Source organism: Coloeus monedula (assembly GCF_965178545.1).
Source record: "Coloeus monedula genome assembly, chromosome: 2".
Taxonomy (NCBI): domain Eukaryota; kingdom Metazoa; phylum Chordata; class Aves; order Passeriformes; family Corvidae; genus Coloeus; species Coloeus monedula.
Window position 1 is genome coordinate 2435113 of NC_138782.1, and position 24396 is coordinate 2459508.

General features: G+C 42.4%; 1 protein-coding gene across 2 annotated transcripts in view; it reads right to left on the bottom strand.

Annotated features, from left to right (window-relative positions):
• The window catches only part of EFEMP1 (EGF containing fibulin extracellular matrix protein 1), a 45922-nt gene that overhangs the window by 18770 nt on the left and 2756 nt on the right, over window positions 1-24396 (bottom strand). For both annotated transcript variants that reach the window (XM_082277242.1, XM_082277241.1), the window contains exons 3-4: window positions 23397-23445; window positions 22958-23218 (exon numbers count right to left, since the gene is read on the bottom strand). In XM_082277242.1, coding sequence (XP_082133368.1) covers window positions 22958-23218; window positions 23397-23445 — 310 coding nt within the window. The remainder of the gene's footprint in view (window positions 1-22957; window positions 23219-23396; window positions 23446-24396) is intronic.

Genomic DNA, 24396 nt, shown 5'->3' on the forward strand with positions numbered 1-24396 from the left:
GGGATGTTATTCATCTGGGCTGGATGCCCAGACAGCTTTTAACTCATTGGTGTTGGGAGGTTGTGCTCTGTGGTGGTAGAGCCCTGCATAAAATTGGTTACATAACATCAGGGCAGGAGGTACCAGGAGATGAAATATCTGGAGAAATTTCCCATTCGTGGAGTGGCAAAACCTGCTAATGCAGAGACCTTCATTGCAAGTGCTGTCACTGTCCAGTGGTGTCATGAGGGAGCCTCTCTAATTCTGCACAGCTCTGCAGGAGCCCCAAACCTCCCCCTTTTCTGCTGGTTTTTCCCTTTTAAATTTTCCTTTGCCCTTTCATGTGAGGTATATTGGCCTGATTGCCCTGGTAACAAGTTTTCACAGTTGAGCAAAGGTAACCTGCACAAATACTTGTTTGCACAGGAAAAAGAGATGTGAGAGCCAAGACCTACATTTAAGCAAATAGGTGAGGTAGAATGTTTAAATTAATGAGATTTTCCTGAAAAACGGCACGACTCCTTTGGTGCACTGAAACGTTTCCCCTCTCCACTCTGAGAGTGCAGCAAAGCAAGTTCCTTGTGGATTCATCTTTTACTGCTCCTGGATGTCATGGCAGAACAAAAGAGAAGTAAAGCAAAGTATTGGTGTGGGAAATGTGCAAAAAGATAATTGAATGCACTGCAACTCATTGTGTGATTTTTGTATTTGGACTGCAAAAGTGTGAGCAACTTCTGTGGATTTGGGCAAGTTACCCAAGCACGGTGATTCCAGGAATACGAAGGTACAGGAAAAACATCCCTCTATTAACAGAACAGAGTTAAGAAGCTGTAGTAAGTGAGCCTGCCCTGCAGTTCTGTCACAATTATCTATCGTCTCTGGTATGTCCAAAGCAAACTGACTTATCACACAGAATAGCTCAGTAAAGGAGTGAGCCATAGCTTTCAGTGCTAGAACATCTCCCACATGTTTGGGAGCTGCAGGCAGCTGAGAAGGGAGAAAGAAATGAATGAAGCTTTGAACTGATGCATTTCTTCCTTTCTCCTGCTCTTTCCCTCTGTGTGAGATGCTCCTTCCCTCTCCAGCACACACCAAGCACTCTGGGAGGTGCACTGCACACAGGAAATGGCTCCTAATTCCAAGATCCTTTGGAATTACATGGATGCACCTCACTATCCAACCACAGCCACAGCAAATTAAATGAATGTGACACATAAAACATTGGTCAGGTAACACAGGAATTGAAATGATCACTGCAAGTGACAGTAGGGGTATGGCTGATATGTTAGCCTGATACAAGGCCACAAATTATTCCCCAAAGGATTTTCTATCCGATGTCACTTCAATGTGTATCCTTAAAACAAGAACATGGACAATAATATATGTCCTTGTGTTTAAAGTTTCTCAAAGGGAAGAGCACTTTAATCCCCCATTAGAAGACCACATTGTTAACTATTAGTCTTCCCACTCATCAAAAAGAAAAGTATTCCACGCTTTTGATGGATCTAGATTAATTTAAAATCTGTATTATTGGCTTTATTTTTGCTAGAGCCATAAATGGAGTCATTACAATCCATTAATTCAGGGCAATGTATCGGTGAGTCTCTGAGTGCTTCAAAATGTGAGTTGTCATAATAGTAAACTTTTTAATTTACATTTTGCAATAGCTTATTTTTACTTTCAGTGGAGTATTTCCTGCTGTTGCTTTCTTGTGATTTTATGCTAGAGGTCTAACAACTTGTGCTTTTTGGTTCAAGCCTGCCCAAGTGAGGATCACCCACCCATGATGACCAATACATTTGGACTGTGCTCAAAAACAACAAGGGTGGATTAAACTATTCCATTATTGCAGATGAAAGAGTTCTCCCGACATCTGGCATATCATCTTCAAAACTGATATGGAACATTTCCATAAATTCAGCTTAACATTGTTTTTGTGAGTGTTCCAAGGTATTTTTAACATGAAGAAATAGCATGCAAACTAATTTCCTATTTGAAAGTAAATGTCTTGTTCTTATTTCTGATTCACCCAGTTATTAAAAAGGGAAAAGAAAAAAAGGATGTTCACTTAACTTGAAGCATACTGGTTTGTTTACTTAAGTTAATGGAAAAGCTAGTCAGTGTTTGATGTAAAGCTGCCCCCTTGCTTGAAAGAAAACCAAACAACTGCTTATGAATTATGAATATCTCCTAATATTTTCCAGAATTATCTGAAGGATGTATTTTTTTTTCTTAATTACATACACTTAAAAGTTCCAAGTTCCCTCTTCATTTCCATTTTGTTTATTTCTCTCCTTGGAAACCTCATAAGCATTTTCCTTTAGCTAGGCTTGACTGAACAAAATATCATTGCTACAACCTGTAATATTGGGGAAATCAAGGCCTGAAAGCTCATTGTGGTTTTTAATTAGGAAGTTGAAGCTCATTAAAGCTTTGCAAGCCTTTTCACAGCACTTGCACTGGCAGCTGCTGGATCCCTGCAAAGGAAATAAAATATAAATATCTACCCAAAAAGTGAGTTCAGGGCACACTTCAAAAATCAACTTTCATCCTGAGACAGCTCAGGAAACAGCTCCTACAAAAGATGTTGCTTTTCTTGTATGTTGGCATGTTTTCCACTGGTTCAGTCCCAGTCAGAGGTACAGGAACCTGATTTTGGGGTAGTTTTGGAAGTGGAGGTGCAGCTGATCAGTGCAACTCTGCTGTCAGGTGTAAGACAAGCAACTTAAGCTATTTGATATGAGACCAATTTTATCAATACCTTCTCATTCCCCTCAGCTTTTGCAGGCTGAATGAGCCTTTTTAGCAATTACAGTTTCCAAGCTGACAACATTTAAGTTCAAGCTGAGTTCAATAGCAACTCTCAGAAGGAGAGGGCTTATCTAAATGATGATATTGTTTTTAGCACTAATCATCCTATCTGTTGGCAGTACCAACATGCTGCAATCTCCACAGCTCCCTACGTAAATAAGCAGATTCCTGATGCTGTTCCAGCTTCAGAAATGCCTTTGAAGGCATTATTTAGTTCTGAATTTTTCCTATGTGGTTATGTGATACTTTTAGTGTGTGGCTGGACATACCCAGAGATGCCTTGTTTTGAAGAAATTTATCTAAAACTATTTAAAGTGTTATTGGCAGGCACCAGGCTGTGAAATAGAAATGGTTAAAAAAAGTTCACTTTCTTGCTTTTTACAACTTTTGAATGATAGAGAAATAAAAGCAAATTATGGAAATAGTACTTAAAAAAAAGACACATCAGTTGATTTGGTCCAAAATATACTCTGGGGATGGGAGGGGACTGGATAGCTGGGATAGAATAACACAATGTTCAGGTTGCACAGTTCAAGTGAAGTGAAAGGATGTGCAGAAGTTAAGGTTTCTGTGGCAATATAAATTTGACTATGCCAAAACCAAGCAGTGTCAGACAGTTCTGCTCTAACAAAACCATCATGAACTGGATCTTATAAATTTTTGTTTGTCTGTTTTGCCCTAAGAATTTTTATTAACTGCCACCCCCTTAGAACTTAAGTGGAAAATTCAATTTTCCATGTAATTCTTCACATGAGGAGGGCTTAAAATTGAGTTTGAAGTTTTAAAATTTCTTTGTTTGCAAGAGAATAGATACAAGAGGTGAAGCCAGGCAGGATCAAAAGTGAGGCAGAGGCACCAGGGGAAAAGAAATCCATCCTCTGAAGGTAAAATTTTAAAAAAGAGAAAAAGCACTATGGATACTAATGAAGGAAGGAAAAAGAACAAGGAAAAAGCAAGACAGGAGGCCAGGGGAGGTTGTGGAAAAGGGGAGATGGACGAGAGGGGCAACTGAAATAAGCTGAGGGTGTGCAGTCTACTGAAGATTGTAAGTTGGAGCGGTGCTTGGGAAGTATTTGTTGTTCTTTCAAAAACCTGACAAAAAAATTCTGAAAACTGAAAATTATTATTATTTTTGGCCCTACTCTAAGATTTTTCTGGGGTTTAGCCACGCTTTTTTTTTTTTCTGTGTTTGGGAACAAAAAAAAAAGAAAAAAGACACTAAAAAATACTTTGTTCTTTCAATGAGTCAGTAATAAATAAAAATGAACGTTTTAAAAACCAGAAGTTTCCTTGGGAAGAGAGAGCTATTTCTTCTTCCAAATTTACTTTGCCTTAAAATTGGGATGTGCTCTGCTCTCAGGCTGAGGAGCTGCCTTCCCAGCTGCCTTTAAGCAATCAAGTAGAAGTAGCAATTGGGACAGCTTTGCTCCTTTCTTTCTTTTTTTTTTCCCCCTGGTGTTTGGCTGGGAATTTACATGGGTTTGCCTCAGAATAGATGCTGTGCTACCATAATCCTGGCACTTTTCACTGAAAATGAGATTTCAGCAGTGTTTCCTAGAGTAAGTGGAGGAGTCCTGAACATCCAGCTGCAGGGCTGGCGGGAGGGGGAAGTGCAGCAACCTGCTTTGTTTGCCTGAGCATGTGATTCTTTTTCTTTTTCTTTTTTTAAATACCTTGTGATCTTCACAGACTCCTGGCGAAGCTTAAAAGGTTAGTTTGAGAAGGGAGTGGCTATCATTTGTTTAGAAAATAAATAGGAAAAAGTAGGCCAAATACCAGTAAAGTTCCAGTTTTAAAATATTAAACTAACACACAGCATTGCTGACCTGGAAAGGTCACATGAAGTGGGAGAAAGGATGTATTTAGAGTGATTGCCAGGCAGGACGTGGGATCTCTCACTGACTTGGCAGTAGATACTTCAGCTCTATTTGCTGTTTCTAATGCTCCTTATTTGCTAAGTTCTTAAGTTTGACAAGATCCATGCTTTATTTTTCAGTATTTACATGGTATTAAGCAAGTGTGTAAATCCATTCAGAGGGGTAACCAAGGCCTACCCTTCCTGCTTTTCCTGCTTCATCTTCAGATATAGACAGGATGCGCAGAAACCTGGGAAAAGGGAGGCTTGGAGGGGGTTTTCCTTTGGGGAGTGTTATTAGATAACAGTGTTATTTGTGACAAGTTCAACTTGCTAAATATGGTGGAATAGGTTTGGTGCTTCCAAACCTATCAGTGAGGAAAGAAATGACTACTTAAATGACAATAGAGCTGTTAGAATTCTTTCAGAAGAAGCAGGAAGATGTAATGGAAATGTAAAGATGTCAGCATCCCTCTCTATGGCCTGACTGTAGGGCTTTTGGCAAATGTGGAGGAGAAAATCCAACGCAGCAGATAAATAATTGCTGCCACATCATCCCAGCACATCATCATCACTGCTGGTTGAGATGAAAGGTATTTACAAACCAGAGGCTGCCAGCAGAACACAGGCAGCCCCAGCTTGATCCAACTCCAGCTGTAATCAATAGGAGCCTTCAGCTAAACCAGAGCCTGCAGAACAAACCGACTGCTTCTTGAAATGTCTTACACGGTGAGTTCTGTAAAGGCAAAGCTGGAGCTCATCAGGAGTGGGACATGGAGGGATGCAGTAGAGTTTTACTCCACACATTGTTTGGTGGGCTTCAAAATTTCCATTGACAATTGAAGCCCCATTTATTTTCTTCCCCTTAAATCTCCCACTCTTACTTTTCTCCTGTTTTCCTTTCCCTTTTTCTCTAGGTTCTGCCCTTCTAATTTTTCAAGGCGGAGAATGTGCCTTTGTTTGTGAAGAGCAAGGAGAGTTTATGGCACCCTATTCATTATATTTATGAATCATATCTGACTGAATTTTCCCATAGCCCAAAGGTGGCTGATTGCCCAAAGGCACACTGCTCCTAATGCCTGTGTTTTCTATTTATAAGGTGTATTTTAGTTTACATCAGAAGCTGAGGGAAAGACTTCTGCTTGATATCATTTCTGCCAAATGGAACCCACAGAGAAACCGTGGCCAAAGGAATTCTGTACAAAAGTTGTCCAGGCTCTGTAATTTTGTTCACGTGGGTGCCTGGTACTGTACACTGGCTGCCAATAAAAACACTCTGAAATAGATACAGCTCTGTGCAAGTCTCCAGATGATCTTAAAATGTACAGGACACAGGTAAGGGAGCATGGGGAGAGAACCAGGCTTTGTTAGGACACAGCCCAGTGAGAAAATCAGCTTTTGTAAGGTGGTCGTGAGAGGAGAATCTCTGACAATCCCTGCTACTCCCTGCAAGTTGATGAAATTCCTGAAAGAGCAGTTTACAACCAAATTAAAGAAAATTGTTGCTTTTGAAGCCATTTGTGGTTGTGACCAAGTGTGGGCACTCCCCAGAATGTGTTGATGCTCCATGGGCAGCAGAGCCAAGGACAGGGAGAAATGAACCCCTCCAAGGTGGGAACATTGGTCTGGGCCATTGCTCCATGTCAGGAGAGTCTGGGATTACTGGCAGGGCTTGGAAAGCTCTGGCAGCACGGAGCCCAAGATACAGGGAGAAGATCTGTGGGATGATCATTAGCACTGATGCCTGTCCAAACCAAGCTTTTTGCCTCTGGAGAATGGCAGGAATAAAAGGAATTGGCTTTGCAGCTACTGGGGGGAAGGGAAGGAACAGGCCCTGACGGATTCACTGGACAAGTTTTTTAATACTTTGTGGCTTGAGATGTTTCTCTTGCTTTCTGGCCCCAGGAAGAGAGTTAAGTGGGAAGCTTTAGAGTCATAGAATGGCTAGGGTTGGAAGGAATCTGAAAGCTCATCCAGTGCCACCCCCTGCCATGGGCAGGGAACACCTTCCACTATCCCAGGTTGCTCCCAGCCCCATCCAGTCTGGCCTGGAACACTTCCAGGGATGGGGCAGCCACAGCTTCTCTGGGCAACCTGTGCCAGGGCCTCACCACCATCACAGCCAAGAATTTTTTTCCTAATATCCAATGTAAACCTACTCTCTCAGTGCAAAAAAGTAAATTGTAAAAAGCCCCTCTCCATCTTTCTTGTAGCCATCCTTCCTGAAAAAGCATTGAGGACCTTCTTCATCCTTTATTTTCCCGCCCACAAAGGTTCTTTGCTTGGTTCTCTGTGTGTTCCATTCCCTTCTTTAAAAGGCGTGAGATCCCAGATATTTATGCTCCTGCAAATGGAATGTATGAGCCAAGTGCCAGGGATGCCTGTCTGCATCCTGGCACATCTGAGGGATGCCCAGGACATTGTCAGTACAGCATTTGGCACTGCCTGGCTGTCTGGAACTCTAAGTAGACAGCCACGAATGTGTGATTAAAGCCCACTGCAGCCTTTCCGTGACCACTGCAGAGGTTAATGACCGGGCAGGATCCACAGGGAAACATGAGGGCCTCAGATGCTGCTGGACACAGGCCAATGTTGGTTGGTCAGAATAAATTCTGCTCATAAATTCTTGCAGGATGGGAGAAGAGATTTCTCAATTTAGACTTTCATCAAAGCTATTGGAAAAAGCTGTCAATCACACTTAGGGTTCTCAGAGATGCCTTGCTGCCTCAAGTGCCTTCCAGATGGATTTAATTCCAGTGCATTGATCAGCCACTCGGCTTTGCAGCTTTGGGGGAAGTCCATGCCATCCTCATTGAGCTGCTGCATGGCAACGAAATTGACTGGTGGCTCTTTCCTCATGGAAGTGCTGTCTTCCAGGAACTGATGAGGCAAGAGGTGAACTGGCAAAAGATGAATCTATGGGATGCTAATTCTATCCAAGTAATTATTGCCAAGAGCAAAGAATAGAATGAAAAGGTGAAGCAAGGAGAGATGTAGCTGCGTATTAGGAAGATGGTCTATTTCTAGTGGAGAAAGAATAAATATCTATGAGCACATTAATTTCTTACTTATAGGATAAAGGGGGGAATTGCTTAAAATTCTGAAACTAAAGTGTTTTACAGTAATTTTTAAAAGTTATTCACTAATCCTATTATTTATGCAATTATATTTGTTAGCTTGAATAACCCAAACCAATGTGTGCAACATTAAGCTTTCTGCCAAGCTAATCAACTTCAAATTCTTTGTGTAAGTTTGGGAGGTCTAACCTAGAACCTGGATTTCTCTGCGCTCTTGGCTTTCAGACGCTCTGGCTGTGGAGAAGGATTCCCCTGTTCTGCTGCTCCAAACCCTGAACTAAAAGCCAGGTCCATGTTTAAGCAGCCAACAGACTTAGAGAGGAGGGGGGCGGGGGGGGCTCAGAGGACAGCAAGGTGTCAAAAGTTGTGGCCTGTAAAGATTTTTTTTTTTTTAAAAAAAAGCTTTTTCAAAATACAAGGTTTCCAGACAGGGACTACTGAAGAGGAGGGGAAGTTTTTTAGCAGACTGAAAACATGTGGGCTTCAGTACCTTGAAAACTTTCATAGATAGCATTTAACCAACTGCCTTGGTTTAAAGGCTGAGTTTAATTAATTAGATGCTACCAATAAATATGCAAAACACCAGTGGAAGACCAATGGCAAGATTGATTTTTTACCAGTTAACTGAACATCCTCTGTAGTGAGACCTGTATCTAGATTTATCTAGGACCCAACAGACTCTTAGTTTGCTTTGGAGGTTTCGTGGACAGGCAAAAAAATCAGCATGAAAGAAAAGAAACAGAGTGTCCCAGCTAATAACCACAGGGTCTTCTGAACGGATATCAGAGGTTCAAAAACACCTCTGACAAATGAAAACCAGGTCATGAAAGTTCTTGTACCCTATTATTTTCTGGACTGGGAAGTGTTCAGTGTGTTTTAGGATCAGGTCCAAATGATTTTTAAGGACTTAAGTCTTGTTTTCAATGAAAGGAAAATAAAAAGGAAGCAAAACATAATAGATAAGTAAGGTTAAATACATATTAAAAACAAAAATCTTTTCAAAGCAAAGAACAATGAACTCTTATCTACAGAAGGTTCAGTAAATAGGTTAATTCTTCATATTGGCTTAAAACTCTTCGGCTTGATTTATTATTCCCCTTATTTGTCCAGGAATTTTTATTTACCCCACAAGGCTTCACACTTACTACATGTACATGTGCTTGCCCAAAATGTCCAGTAGTGGAGAGCAAGGCCCCTTGAGCCAGAAAAGGAATCTGAGAAGTTCCTGGAAAGATCTCTGTGGATGCACAGCTACGTGTCATTCTGTCCCAAACCAGCCACTGCATCCATCTGCTTCTCAGAAGGGACAAAACAGATCTGGTTTGCAGGTCATCAACAAGTTTGAAATTCAACTTCCAGAAGGGATGAGATTTTACAGAGTAGATACTGAGGAGATGGTTCTTGTAGCCAAGCCAGGCCTCACTTCCTATAGAAGTGGCACGAAGTATTTATTGAATAAAAGTGACAGCATGGCCTCGTCTGGCACTGCAAATTCTCGATGCTGTTTGGAGTCTCCATAAATCATCAACTGTAAAGTATCTGCTTTCCTAAAGGAGCAGCTTTATTTCATTAACATTTTGAAAGTGACGTTGCTAATTGTACAGTAATTTATCCAGGATCACAGTGTGAACTGCTGTTTTCAGTCAGGTTTTGGCACTCATTGCCAAAAGTTTAAGTGAAGAAAAGAGGAAGGCAGAATAAGGAATGAAATAGAAGCAAGAATTGAAGAGTATCTAAAAGGGGCAGCACTGGTAGATGTGAGACAAGCTGGGATATTCAGCAGAGTGATCTGAAAACTGTCCCAGTAATGGAACTGCAAGCTGAGTAAACAGCCAATTCCTCCAGATCAAGGCTACTCCCTCTGCTACTCTCAAGCATTTCCTACCCACCCATGAGTAGGATCAGCCTGTGCCTGGTATTGCAGGCTTGCTCTGGCAAGTTTGTTAGTGAGGGGTTTTAAAATAAAAGTTCCTAGCAACAAGGTGAAGGACTGATTGAGGACAGCAGTGAGGAGCTGTGTAAACTGAGGCATGTGTAAAGGTGTCAGGGAAAACACAGGGATCTAAATGTGTGCTTTAAATCCTGGAATGCAACTAAAAGTGTCTTAAAATGACACTTCAAAGTACAAACAGTGATTTTTTAAATTAAAATCAGTCTTGATGTGCTCCCAGTACTTTGAGAAGCTTGGTGGGCACTAGTTATGAAAACACTGCAGCTATTCAGAGTTCAAGTAAGCAACAGTCACTGATCAATGAAACTTCCCTTCTTTCCTTCTTTGTGGATACACACTGATATTATTTATTTTTTTGTTTTTATCTGGAAATGAAAAACCTGCCGAGATTCACTTGTAGCAGGAGTTGGGTCATGGGAAGTTGGGAATGACATTCAGCCAGTCTGCTCCTCAGGAAAATGTTTTCATTCAAACCCAGGGAATTGTTACCTTCCCTTATGGAAAACACTTCCTCACCTACACATTTGTAAGGAAACAACCCCTTTTCCCCCCATATCTGCATTTTTAGCAAATCTCTCTTGTCTGTGTCAATCCAGGGTGAATTGGAAGGAGGGGTTCTGGGTATATGGAAAACCTTTTTCACCATTAGGGCAGTCAAGGTGTAGAATAGGTGCCCAGAAAAATGGTGTGTTCTCCATCCATGGGGTTTTTCAAGTAGTGACTGGATAAATCTCCCAGGTCTGATTTCAGAGCTGAGCAGGATGTTGGGCTGGAGACCTCCCAAGGTCCCTTCTCATCTGAATTATTCTGGGCTGCTGTAAACGTACTCTGAGCTATAAACCAGAATGAGAACTCTACTACTTTCTTTCCTCTGACTTTTTGTAGCATTCTTCAGGCAGGAATTGAGTGCAGTGAGGTTTCTGATTAAAACATGTGGAGCCTGTCACACAACTTTTTTTAATGCAACCTAAGCACCAAACTAAATAAATTCAGCCCAGCTGTGAACTAAGAGAAGAACTGTAGGGAAACCAGTTGGTCACCACTGGGCCAAATTGTGAAATTAGTGCTAAGAATAGTTAACAATGGGACATAAGCATTTAATTTTTCCAATTAAGGACAAATGATAGGAATGGAAAAACCTGCATATTATCATTCTAGTTTTTAAGGGCTGTTGTCTGTGCAGCCTATCCCAAGTGCATCCCAACGGGACAGTAATGCTGTCTTGAAGCTGGCTTTGTGTGACAGAGGCAGTTCTGGAGCTCTGGGCCATAAAGCCGAGTGCGTGTGTGTTGGTGCGTTCCGCAGGGATGGGCTCCATCCAGGCAGCTCCCACGGCTGTCCCGCTTGGAACGTTACAGCCAAATTAGAAACCCTTTCTTGTTTTGTGCTGCCTTTTTGCTGTTTTTCCTGTTCTTACACGCTTAGGGTTGTTCTTGCTGGCTGAACCCCCTGGATGGCCGTTGAGTACGTGCAAATCCCAGCCGGTCCCTTTGGTCCCTTTAATGCTTTGCTTCCAGCCTACTGCTCAGGGCTGTAGCAGGAGTGGGACCCCACCCTGAGGACCAGGCTGCGGAGTGGCCCCTTCGCCCCTGCTTGGTCACACGTGAGGCATGTGAATGGAGCCCCCGGGGCTCTCTCAGCCTCCACCAGCCAGAATGTGCTGAGGCCACTTTTTGGCTGGGTTGGACGTGACAGATACTAAAACAAAGAATGAAATACAAGGAATGATATAAGCTGCTCTTGCTGCTGCTGCTTTTGTCCCAAATGCACCACTGAACACAGCAATTGTGGGGTGCGATGTGCTGGTTAAGTCACAGATCACAGAACAATCTGAGTTGAAAGGGATCATGGAGTCCAACCCTTAAAGGAGAGAAGTGTGTGCCCCACAAGGCTGTTTTGAGCAGGACAGTTCCTTCTCCATGCACATGTTGTCCAGGAGAATGGGGCCTTGGAGGGCCCCTGGAAGCTGTGCCAGTACTCAGGGTCACTGAATTTCAGTATTGCTTGCTCTGCCCCACAGTAACGAACATGATTCCTGTGATTATAATGTTCTGATATCAATACCTGATTTTGATATAGAAATTGCACTCGACAGCTAACAATCAGATTATTTACACACCACTTTGTCAGAATTACAGAAACTTTTGTTTGAATTTCCCAACGGTTTAAATTTTTAACAAAACTGCACTGGTTTGTGCTCTCCCAAAAAGAGTCTCAGCCTTCTGCAGCTCATAGGGCCAGGAGTGGTTCCATTGTGGGACTGAACATCTGATGTCCACCAGACTAATTAGCCAGGGCTTTGGGGAATTGGCTTTGTGCTCAACCCACAGGTAACAGCCACCAAATCCAGCAAGATGGAAAACTTAACAGACTCTGCTTTCTCAAACTGGGCACTGAGACATACCTCAGAAAAGTACAGATATCACCAATCTGCCCTTCAACAATCAACCTCATCCTGACATTCTTTAAGAACTGAGGATTGCCCTAAGCATAAATTAGGTTTGTTAATTTTTTCAAAAGTTGCTGCTTTTTAACTTCTGCTCTCACTGTATAAAACAGTGAGCTTTGTTTGATCAAGTTCTTAAACTGTTCCTCTCACTCCTATCCCATGGCAGAGATTTGGGAAGCGTTTCCTTTTGGGGGCTCCTCCAGCCATGCCACCTTCCAGCATCACAAATAAAGACTCAATGTGGGAAGCAGCAGCTACAAACCTGCCTTGATTATTTCTGTATGGTTTTGCTACACTTTTCTCTGCTGTAAAAACCTCCCTTCATCCCCAATGCTGCTTTCTCGTGCTGCTCCTGTTTTTCAGTATCTCCCCTGTCCCAGACTCTGCAAGCAGCTGCCTTGCTCCTGAGCTGTTTGAGAGGGAAGAAGACCAAGCAAGTGAACTATTCCTGCATCCCAAACAGCCCCTGCATGGCTCCGGAGCTGGGGAATCCCCCAGGAAGCTTTTAGGAGGGTGGAGAAAGCGGAGACAAGATCAAGACCAGCGCTCTTAAGCTGTGCTTAGGGGAAGAGCTGAGGGTGTTCGAGGGTGTTGCTGGGTGGATCTCCTTGGCTGGTTTTGGGGTTTGGCTCTATTACATGGCTGTGCTTTCAATTTATTTCAAAGGTGCCTGGAGCCTTATAAATCTGCATACATAGTAAGGAAGAGATTCTCCTCACAGTGGATACTGAACTCTGAGTGTAACCAGAACGGAGGGAATGTTTTGATTTAAATACATAATGAAGCAACCTTTTCATAAAAATATCTTTTCTAGAAATGGGGAATTTTCCTTTTTATAGACACAGAGAGCCACAGTTTCTAATAGAGGAATACTTTGTCTTGGAACACACACAAAAAACCAGCCCCCTCCCCAAAATCATCCTTTTCACATGCTGATTAATAGATTAAAACTTAGGAATATAGTTTCTGGATTGTTTAAATAACAGTCAGTGTTTGTACTGGGGAAAATGGGTGGCTTTTTCCTGCACCCAACTTTTCCTGCACAAATGCTATCAGGAGTGTGGTTCTAGCTCTCTTCCACCTCAGCTTAATTCAAGCTGTAATGTTCTTCTGCTTCTGCAAACACCAGAAACCCAAGGGGTGCTCAGTGGTGTTAAGCCTATCATTTTTATCTGCTTGTGCAGTGCTTTCTGCTCCAGGGAAAAAGTGCTGGAATTGTCAGGAATATCTTTGGAATATCAACCATCCCCAAATTGTTTTCTAGTCCAGTAACACATAAGGAGAGAGTGGGAAAGAAAATCTGTCTTGATGCTTCAAATTAAGCCAGATAAGACCGAGGAAGGTCTGGATGCAGAGTACATACAGGCCAGGATGATGTCAGAGAAGAACACGTTTTTTCTTTCCCCTTGGGAAATGGGAAGGACTTTTGGATTCTGCTCTCTTTCCTGATTTAGTCTCCAACAACTTCTGGGAGGAATGAAGTCAGGTGTCATCCACAGCCCACAGGGGCAGAGCAGAGGTTGCTCCAAAGCACTGCTTATTTCTGATGTGATTCTGTGCTCACTGCCCTGTGAAATATTTCTATATTCCTGCTTTTAACTCATTCCAGGCATGACAGGCAAGTCCTTGTTTCACCCAGGTCACCTTTATCATCTCAAAGTTCTGTGGAGAACTGGCTCCTGATAAGGAAGTCCCTTGAGAACAAATTCATTTATGAAGCAAGTGCTTTTAAAAACTACAGGCAAGTATTTGTTGCTTCTAAAAGTGTATTTAATTCCACCTACTCTGTATCCCAGATACTCAAAATTCTCCCCAGAGTGAGTTTAGACAAGAAAGAGATTGTTTCTCCTGTGTATTTTTATAAGATAGGTCAAGTCAGCTAAAATCATACTTAAATTTCTGCTCACTTTGCCATGTTTGATTCCTTTGCTCTGTGCAAGATTGTTATTAAATGTTACCTTATTGGCAACCTCTTTAAAAGCACACAGAACATTGTTACCTGTCAAAAGTCCTTGCACTTCCCAGTTCTGAGTACTTTTGATAACAGGCAGCTGTTACAGTATTGATAAGGATCTCTTTCTAAATTTATAATGCTACCAGATATCCAGGAACTGATTGTACAAATTACTTCTTTTCTGGAATTATGGAGGTTTTATATCCCATCAGATGCCTCCTTTTTTTTAGTTGGTTTTTTTTTTTTTTTTCCCTTGGATTTCTTTAACTCTGGAGAATTTTAATTGAAGTTGAAGCCCAAACTTAACTCTTGGTATAAGGCCCAGATTTGCACAGCAATCTGCCTTGTCAGAGTTTGTCTTTGGGTGACATCTGCTAGTGGAATTGGTTTGATTGCACACGTTCTGCCCAGTTACCTGCTAACAGGAATCCCATCCATGCAGGCAGATGCACATAAAAACCCTGGAACAAGCTCTGTTTGTACTCAGGAATCTCCATGGAACATCTGTTCAGGCACGGGCTGAACGTGCTCAAGTGCAGTGTCAGATTTGCTTAAATCATCTCACACTGGGTCATGCACCACACCAGGGGTTTCCTTCAGATTAAATTCAGCTTGTAAAGGAAGGCTCAGCAGTATCTTCTCCTCCTCAGAGCTGATCAAAACAGGCTTAATTAATTAATATGTCCAATCAAAGGCATGATTTTTTTAAAATAAGGAGTTAATAAAGCCAGATTCAGAGTTTCCCAAAGTAAACATCTCTTCCCAGGAGATAGACCTTCACACACTGAATCCTTTGTCATCCCATTTAAGAATTTTACTTTAAAGTTATTTATTTAAGCCATGCAGTAACAGCAAAAGACAAGAGGCTACTGAGTATCTAATTTCAAAAATGCTTAATTAAGAGCTCGGGATACATATTGCTAGAAAACATCTAATTCATTTCTGAGCCTCAAGAACTTTTTCTTAGCACTGTAGCTTATAAAAGTGTGTGTAACTGTAGTGGTTACATGTTTTCTTAGTCACTTTTTTCAGTGTTGATGCTACAGGTTTGACCATATAATTATACCTAACAAAAATTAGACATCTCTCTGCTTACAACAGAACCAACCTTTAACGTGATTTCAGATTAACAAATAAGACACAAATGTGGAGGAGCATTAAAGGTGTTTTATAATAACTACATGTGGGCTAAAGTACTTTAGAGCTCTGTAATTTACAAATCCCTCTTGTACTTTTAGTAAAGTTAAAAGGTAGATGAAAGACGGTACAAGCAGCATTCTTGTGTATTTAGGATGGTTTTTTCAGGTTACATTTTGCTGTCTATAGAATTATGACAAATACCTTTCTCTCCAAAACTGTTGCTTTCTGACTGCTATGAAAACAGAATTTAGCAGATGAAACAGATATTTGTTTGTGGAATTTCATACTTTTTACTCATGAACTTTATATGTCTGATTACCTATTCCATGTATTCTTGTCATACAGAAAACAGAGATCTTACAAGCCCAGTTCAGATCTTCCAGTCTTGTGGATAGAAGCATCTAAACTTTGACAGGGATGTGGCAAAATTCCCTTTGATAAAAACCCTTCAGCCCAAGGGATGCTTAAATTTCATTTGACTTATTCTGGACCATGCATAAATAGTGACAGCCCAGAAAAAGTAGCTCAAAAAGCATCACAGAGGGGAAAAAAAGAATAAATTTTAAGTTTAATGAAAGGAGGTGGTCAGGCTCAGCTTACATTTATCCCATGATCAAAAAGTACAAATCCTTACCCAGTTAACACAGACATGGCACAAAGGAGTTGCCATGACAAAGTGCAGCACAAGAGGAGTTGACTACACCACCAAAAATGTGGAATGTTTCAGATGCAACCTGGTAGGTGAACTCAAAAATTACACTCTCCTTGTGGTTTTCTACCAGACCAAAAATATCTTACTAGAAAGGAGTCCTGTAACACTCCCACTGCCTTTGACAGTAGGAAAATGGCAAACCAGCAAGTCTAAACAGCACTCTTGAATGAATTCCCACAGTACTGGAGACTGGGGTGCTTGGCTGTGGGGCAGCAGATGGGATTCCCTAGCAGAGGACAGGGAGAGGAACACAGGCATCCCTGGGTGGTGCAGGGAGGAATCAAACAGGCCTCTGCTGCCTTTGCAGGAAGCTTTGTTCTTCCCGTGGGGCTGTTTTGGCACACAGAAACAGCAGCTATCATCTTCCCTGGCCAGCATGGGAAGGGAGAAATCACTTGGAAAGAGAATAAAATGAAGGAATTAACAGTTTCAAATTTCAGCTCTTGAACTAGTTTTCCAGCTTCCTAAATTTGTGACCCATCACTGGAGATGCTCAAGAAAAATTTTGGATCTTTGAAAAATGCGTCTGCAATGCTGAGATCCTTTAGAAATGTTCCAGCAAAGGTGACTCAGTAACACAGACTGCAAGAGTGAAAATAAAACACAGGCAAGAGCAGTTCCATTATACACTAATTAATCTGAAGTAGGAGTCACCACCCTCACAGGTTTGAAAATGGAGGAAAAAAGTGGTGGTTGAGAGAAAATCATCCTGAGCAAAAAACTGGGGAAAGGAAGAACACAGAGCCTTTCTCCTGAGGCTGAGGAGTGACAGTGCAGGAGACTGGGAGGAAACAACTGCCCAGAGCAAACACAATGAGAACATCCCAGTGGCAATAGTGGCACTATTATCTGAGAGAGGTGCTAAAAGCAGCTGCCAGGGTGCCTTGGCACTCCTGGGGCAAGTGCCTGTATCACTGTGATGCTGTGGAATGTATTCCATTGAGAGCAGGTTTTGGCACAGGGAACAAAAGCCAGCCCGTGCTGCCCCAAGTCCTGCTTTGTGCCCTCTGGTGCTGCCGCCGAGTGCAGCAGGTGACAGCCCTCACTCCTTGTGTGGTTTTCCTGACTTGTAGGATGCTCGGCTCTGAGTGTCTGCAACAGGTACAGGGAATTCCTCGAAGAGAGAAATAAGTGCTCTGAGCTGTTTAATGGGGTGCCAAGTACTCTGGGATGCCAAGTCAGGATCAGGCATAAGCACATTCTTCCCTTTTGCTATCTGGTGGTATTCCTGATTGCATTGTGGAAAAGACCTCCAGCTTAGAGAAAGGAATTCTGAAGGAGGACAGATGGCTGGAGTTTGGACTTTTTTCAGGCCATGTGCCTTCTGAATCCATTTGCTGTGTTTTGTCTGTCAAAACATGAGCCTCCTCTGAGCTACTAAGGCAACAGGCTTCAAAATCAACAAATGCAGCCCACGAGGATGACAGCCGAGGTGACTACTGTGTGATCCCATTCTTCTGCTGCAAGAAGCCATGAGAACTGCTAATGAGTTTACTTAAACTTGAAGTCCAGTGCTTGCCTGCATAATCCCCATTCAGGAAGCTAAGGTAAATACAACTTGGGGAAGCTTGCTTGCCTCTAGGACACTTAGCACGATATGAGCAAATGGGAGGAATCATTAGCTGCAACACATTGAGCGTATTCCTGCAGGGGTCAGGACAATGGGAAAGCAGTAACTAACTCAGGAACGGAAAGCAGCTGCTAGTATTTATGCTTGTAATGGATGTTCACAGTAAAGTGGTCAGACAGAACAGAGAATATCTCTCCAAGGTCTTGACTTGACACCCACAGCTGTGCAAACAGCACAGATGGGAAGATGATTCAGAGTGGCCAGATTTCAAAAATGCCCAAAACCAGGCCCTCAAAACAAGATGGGTTTTTGTGAACGCCCCTCTGGACCCTCAGGGCTACTAAAGAGATGCTTCCTTGCAGTAGAATGCAGCAGTTTGACAGATTAACAGCTTGAACAGTTGGTTCGGGGTGGGCTGATGAAAGATCTCTGCATGATGCATCCAAATGTACAAGGAATTAATTGGAAACTATGAACAAAGAGCCGTGAAAGTGTCAGCTTGTGTCCCTCCGTGGATCCTCTTAGACCTGCAGAATTCCTGGGGCTTGTCCCAGTAATGAGCATTGAAATGGCACATGTAACCACGTTGGTCTCTAAGAGTGGCTACAGCTGGCAACAAGTGTTCCCCAGTTGCTGGAGTGCTGCACAAGCACATGGCCTGAGGGAGCACTTTGAGCTACTGCCATCCCAAACCAGATAACCAGGCCTTCTTTTTCCTGCCACAGCCTCTGTCCTCACCCTATCCTCAAACTCAACAGGCCTAGTGGTGTTTACAGAATCATAAAATAGTTTTGTGGTTGAAAGGAGACCTTGAGGATCACCTCATTCTGCCCCCTGCCATGGGCAGGGGACACCTTCCACTATCCCAGGTTGCTCCCAGCCCCATCCAACCTGGCCTGGAACAGTTCCAGGGATGGGGCAGCCACAGCTCCTCTGGGCAGCCTGTGCCAGGGCCTCACCATCCTCACAGGGAAGAAGTTTTTCCTAACATCTAACCTAACCTACTCTCTTTCAATTTAAACCCATTCCCCTTTGTCCTGTCACTGCATGTCCTTGTAAATAGTCTTTCTCTGAGAAGAACAACTCTGGAACTAAACTTGTCACACCTCAGGCTCTTTTACAAATAGCCCTGAAGCATTTTAAAAAGTACTCCTTACCTACAGGAAGGGGGAAAAGTTGGGATGGTGCAATATTTTACAAAAAGCTCTCCAAAACATTTCCATGGCTAAGGAACTTCTCTAGCTGTCTCTTTTAGGCTATGTCTGTATTAGCAAATGGATTGAACCCATAAGAACAGATCCAAACTTGGTGCAGAGGCTCCAAAATCCCAGTCCAAGCACTTCTGAGGCTCCTTGGAGTCTGGCCCTGAAGGCTGAGTGCTCGTTAGTGGTTGTGGCACATTAGTGGCACCCCTGGGGTGCATTTCAGGTTGTTTCAGCTGGACTGGATGTGGCTGCACGTTCCAGGACCGCTCGGGGAGGGGAATCAAAGCGCGGTAAGCGGAGCTCATTAGGAGCTGCAGCGCAGAGGGGCTCCGGTGCCCCAGCCAAAAAGCCAGGGAAGAGCTCTTGCCAGAGGCACAGCCAGGCTCTGCCAAGGGCAGCCACGTGCACCTGCACTCACACATCTTTTGTGCCCTTTATATGGCAATTGCACATCCCTTACTGGGCAAATATATATAATATAAAGTGACTTCTCTGTGGAAAGCAGGCCATCATGAACCGCTCCCCCTTGTCCCTCCCTCCTTAACAGGACAACAACAAAAAGGACTCTACAGATGCAAAATTTAGCCTGATTTGACTTCTTCACCCTTAATTAACTCGAGTTAAAAGCATACCTGGAGTATGGTAAGTTACTTTAAAAAGTACCAGAAAACTTAAATGAAAAAATCCCTAACCCTTACCAGTGTAAAGATACCTAAAATGATTTTGCAGGGGGAAAAACAACCACAGCACAGAAAACAAATTCATTTTTTTTCCTCCTTCCACAGAGGAGGAAAAAAGCAAGCAATGTCCACCAAGTCTGGGCAGAACTCTGGAGAAATGTCTTTCTCTCACATAAGCACTGATCTCTTGTATTGCAGTCTGTTTCCCTGCTGTACTTGACATTGCAGCAGCACAAAGGGTTACAGACAGACTGGAGAAATATCAAAAGCTAATCTAGCTGAGGAGCAAAAAACTTTGCTTACTTTATTGCTTGTATTGCCAGCATGATAGGAATTAAGAAAAATAAGTTCTTTTCCCTTCTCAAGTTTACAGGTTATTTGGTACCTTTTTTGGTCCTTTTTTTTCATTTAAGTGTCATTAACATTCTAGGAAAAGCCAGTACTTTCTTACAGACCAGGTTTGACAAAATTGAATTAATTGGGTGATTTTCTTTTGACTTCAATAGGAGCAGACTCAAATCACAGAAAGCCTAACAACAAAGTAAAATACAACTCAGTCCTGTATGCAAGCACAGAGTGTGGCTATTTATGGTTTTTATCAGGCAAAACATTAGTAAACCTAATGTACTTGTCTGGGAACATTAGTTTAACTCAGTAATTTGCTTCAAATTATTTCTTACTCTCTTTTTTGCTCTTCCTCATTACAGTGGCAGTGCTGAACATCCAAGTGGCTTCCTGAAAGTATGATGACCAGATGCCACATATGGGAATCTCCCTCAGGGACCAAATTTAGGAGTGACAGTGAAGTGGGAACTGATTGGGATGGGATGGAATGGGATAAGTTAAGGTCATAAACTCAGAATTTAAAGTACAGTTCAAGTGTTTACATTGAAGAACAACATTTTCCACATCAGAGATCTTCCTCCAGAATAACCTTCCTCATCCTTGCTTCAGTTTGGGGGGTTCCTGGCACCACTGCTCATAAAGAGTATCTTAAGGACGTCCCAGGAAATGTTTGCTACCCCCACTTCTAACATCAATAGTTATAGAAATGTGTATCCTCACATCACTGGAGTGAAATCCACCAGGACCAGTGTCATTTATGTGCATTTATTCCAAGCACAGGAGCCATAGGAGTGTGTTTGGTCTGTCATTCCCCCACTATTCCATGTTTAAAAAGGCAGTGGACATTTGTGTTAAAACAGAAGGCCCCTCACACTGCAGCATGATGTCAGTAATTCAGCTCCTCAGAGCATGTTATTGTTTGAAACAGAGGTCTCCACACTTCCACATTGGTTATAAAATACTTAGTGCTGCTGGACTGGAAGGAAAATGTCATACATCTGCAAACAATTAGAAGGAGCTGGACTTCGTATTTGATTTACTAAACAATAAAACAAGCTTAAGTGTGACTATATCTGTAAGTTACACTCCCTAGGAGCCTCGAGCAGTTATCACAGCAAAGTCTTTTAACCATAATTAAATAAATCCGCAGCGGGACCATTGCTGATCAAGATTATCTTTTATAAGATGTTTTCAGCAGTGGAAAGCATGAAGATCATGAAGTTGAATGCATGCTTTAAGTGCTCCAAAAGTCTTTCATCCTTTCTTTCAAGCACACTGTCCACTACCCTTTTTCCAGCTGGAATGCATTCAATACAATACATTTCAACTTTTAAACACTAATATTGCCATGCTTTCTACATCTAGATTGAAATTTTGGCATGAGGAAATGAGTGGCTTGATTCAGTCAAGCCCAAGATTTCACCATAGGTTGTGTGCCTGCTGGTCAAAAGTTCTGGTACTGTAACAACACTTAGTTGTTGTTATAAATTAACCAAAGATTTGTGAATTGAATAGAAATATTTAGTTGCAAGTTCCAGGAAGCCAGAGCATGGAGTAAAGTAATAGTGATGTATCATCACCAATTTCTCCTCAACAAAACAGAAACCTCAACCAGTTGTCAGTCTCTAACTTAACACTCCACCTTTATTTGGAGGACAAACTATGGGTACAAAATGCTGTCAAACTTCCCTACTGTATCCCTAATTTATACACCTAAAGCCAGTGTAGCAAAAGGGATGGGTATGTTTTGAAATTTTCTAGCATAACTTGCATTTTTTATCAAATACAAATGTTGTTATGTGCTAAAGTTGGAGCAGTTTATTGCAGTTCACCAGTGAAGAGTAGTGCCAGCAGCATCACCTGAAGGAGGGAGTGCCAGGCCAAACCCAGCAGCTCTGCTCCTGGTTCTGCAGCTGCTTTGCCAAGTTAAACTAAGGAAAAAACCAATCTTCCATCCTTAGCATTGATTTTCCCTTGATGACCCTCAGTGAACACCCAGGGTTAAGGGGATCTGACCTCCTGTGGTAGGTTCTGTACTCAGCATTCTTGAATCAGAGTGACAGAAACGTTGGACATGAGCAGATAAGCCAGAAATGCAACTCTGAGGCTTCGCCCACAAAAATAACTCCTCCGGCCTCCATGATGATTGCTGTGCTCCAGAATGACAGGGAATTTACTTACTAGTGATAAATAATGTTCTGAATACATGAATACCAGGCAGAAGGAAACTACCACTGTGTATTACAGCCTGCCCTGATTATAGTCCCTCAAGTACTATTTTATGTGATTATACTGTTACAGGCCACAAAGTGGAAAAGATGAACCACGGGGTCAAGTTTTGCCCTCTCTTTGCACGGGTGTCCCTCTAACGTGCTTGACAAGCAAGTTTGTGAGCAAGTAGTAGAATATATTTCTATGAAAGAAAACAAAACAATGGCTGAAACATTTGTTACTTCAGCAAGTAGAAGAGTAAACTATTTATATAAAATAATAAATGAAACAGTCTTAGTTTACAGTAGTGCTTGTGAGGCTGATTCCTGAATGCATACAATTAACATTGCTAATGCCCTGAGAATTTTTGGCACTGTGTGTGGTGTATGTACACTCAGATGAAAGCTCTTCATTGCCATAGTTTTCAAGAGTGGCCAAGCTAGGACTGGAAGTAAACTGGCAGGTTCTGCCTAGAGCTACTTCCATGGAGATCAGAAGAACCCAGGCTGTTCAGAAGTTGGGTTCCTACTGCTGGAGAAATATTCCTTATCCATGATAAAAATGCAGGACCCTTCTGCATTGCAGCCTGCTCTAAGCAAAAGTTCATACTGTGGTTAGTTTTTGTTCATTCAGCATTCACTTACTGACAAATACAGAGTTCTGCAAGTCTTTCCAAATTGTTTATGCCTTGCTGCATTGCCCACTCTTTCCAGAGCACTTCCTTTCCTAGACATACTTAGTACAACACAAAATGCTTCACTAGAGTTGCTGTCAGGGTTGTTTTTTTTTTTTTTTTTAGGAGCTACAGACACTGTAAGGCTGCAACAAACTGCACATTCTGATACCTTGAACAACAGCAATAACATTTCTGCATTTTATTTATGTATCTTTAAAGGTGTTAACGGAGCAACAGTCCCTTTCGATCAACGCAAGGGCTACAGGCTGGCGTTTCCCTGGGTCTCTTGTCACCCACGCTCCGACTGCAGCGGAAGCAGAACCGAGGCAGGCGCTGGCTTACCTTGGCACACGTTGTGGTCACTTTGCTCATACCCAGCTGCACACTGGATTTGGTGGGTTGGGTTGGGAGGGGCGCGCTGAGGGTCGGCCGGGGTCCGGCGAATGACGCTGTTTCGACCACTTGTGGATTCAGCTGCTGCTTCTTCTCGCTCATTTACAATAATTTGCGCTGTTCTGGGTAGACAGAGGTATCCTCCATAGTGGTTAACACATTTCATCCCACCTTTACATGCATCTGGGACTATTTCACATTCATCAATATCTGTGGTTAGCAACAACACAAGTCATGCTTTTAACAGTCGAACCTTCTGCAACAGCCATTAACACAAAGAACACGACGAGACATGCACGCACACCTCCGTGTCCAAAACAGGGGTGTGCAGTGAGAATACTTAAAGAATACCAGTGGCAAGTCTGTCTTTGAAAATTATTTACTGTACCTTTGCACCGTTGCCTAACAGGATCCCATTCATAACCATCTGTGCATTGCTGTGGAGAAAAAAAATAAATAAATTAGGTTACTTGGGATTCTTTGTTTTGGAAAAACAGTTGAGTATATTCAGTGAACTCAAAGTGTGACACAAAGGGAAATGCAATGTTTGCATACCTTGGTAGGCTAGAAAAGTGGCAATTGGTACAGCACTGCTGTGCAGGAACAGCAAAACTCGGGAGTCCCTGCCCACTCGGAATGTTCTATGACTCTATGGTACACAGAGAGAGCCTCTGTCTCGGAAGTTCCCAAGATATTGTTTGTTGTGAGCAGGCTGGGAAACAAAGTGAGAAAAGCATTGCTTTCTCCTTGCCTTGTCCCTGTACCCTATGTTACACCCTCTGTCCTTGGCCGAATCCTTGGATGATCTTTGGTGTGATCAAGCTGACCAGAATGAAAATCTTCTTATGAAAAAGCAGCAAGTTCTTCTGAGTTTGGATCTCGTTCCCTGCCTGCCAACAGGTGAACCTTTTTCATTCCCAGACTCTGTTTGCCAGAGGGACTAAGACAACTCTGTGCCCCTGGACTTCATCCTCTCTCCCATTAGCACGCCAGCAATGGGGAAGGATCCCATGACAGCTGGAAATTCATTCACATGCTTTTTAGTCACATGACTCCAGGAACTGCAGTCTAGGAAGGACAATTTATATTGTGAGACACACAATAAACGGTCAGAGTTTATAACAGAAGGACTACTTATTTACACAAGACTTTGCAAAATTCAAACAAGGCTATACTCGGCAGCTATTCATATCAATGCACATCAGTGAGTTCAGGAAAGGTTTTAAGTATTCAGCTCTGCATCTTCATTCTTTGTCTGCCCAAAAACATGACATTGTCCAGAGGGCAGTCATTTTAATCACAGGTCGCAGTTACAGAGTCTGATTTGCAAAGTATCACAGTGCTACCAACTGCAGCAGAAACATTAAAAATATTAAAATATCATTGAA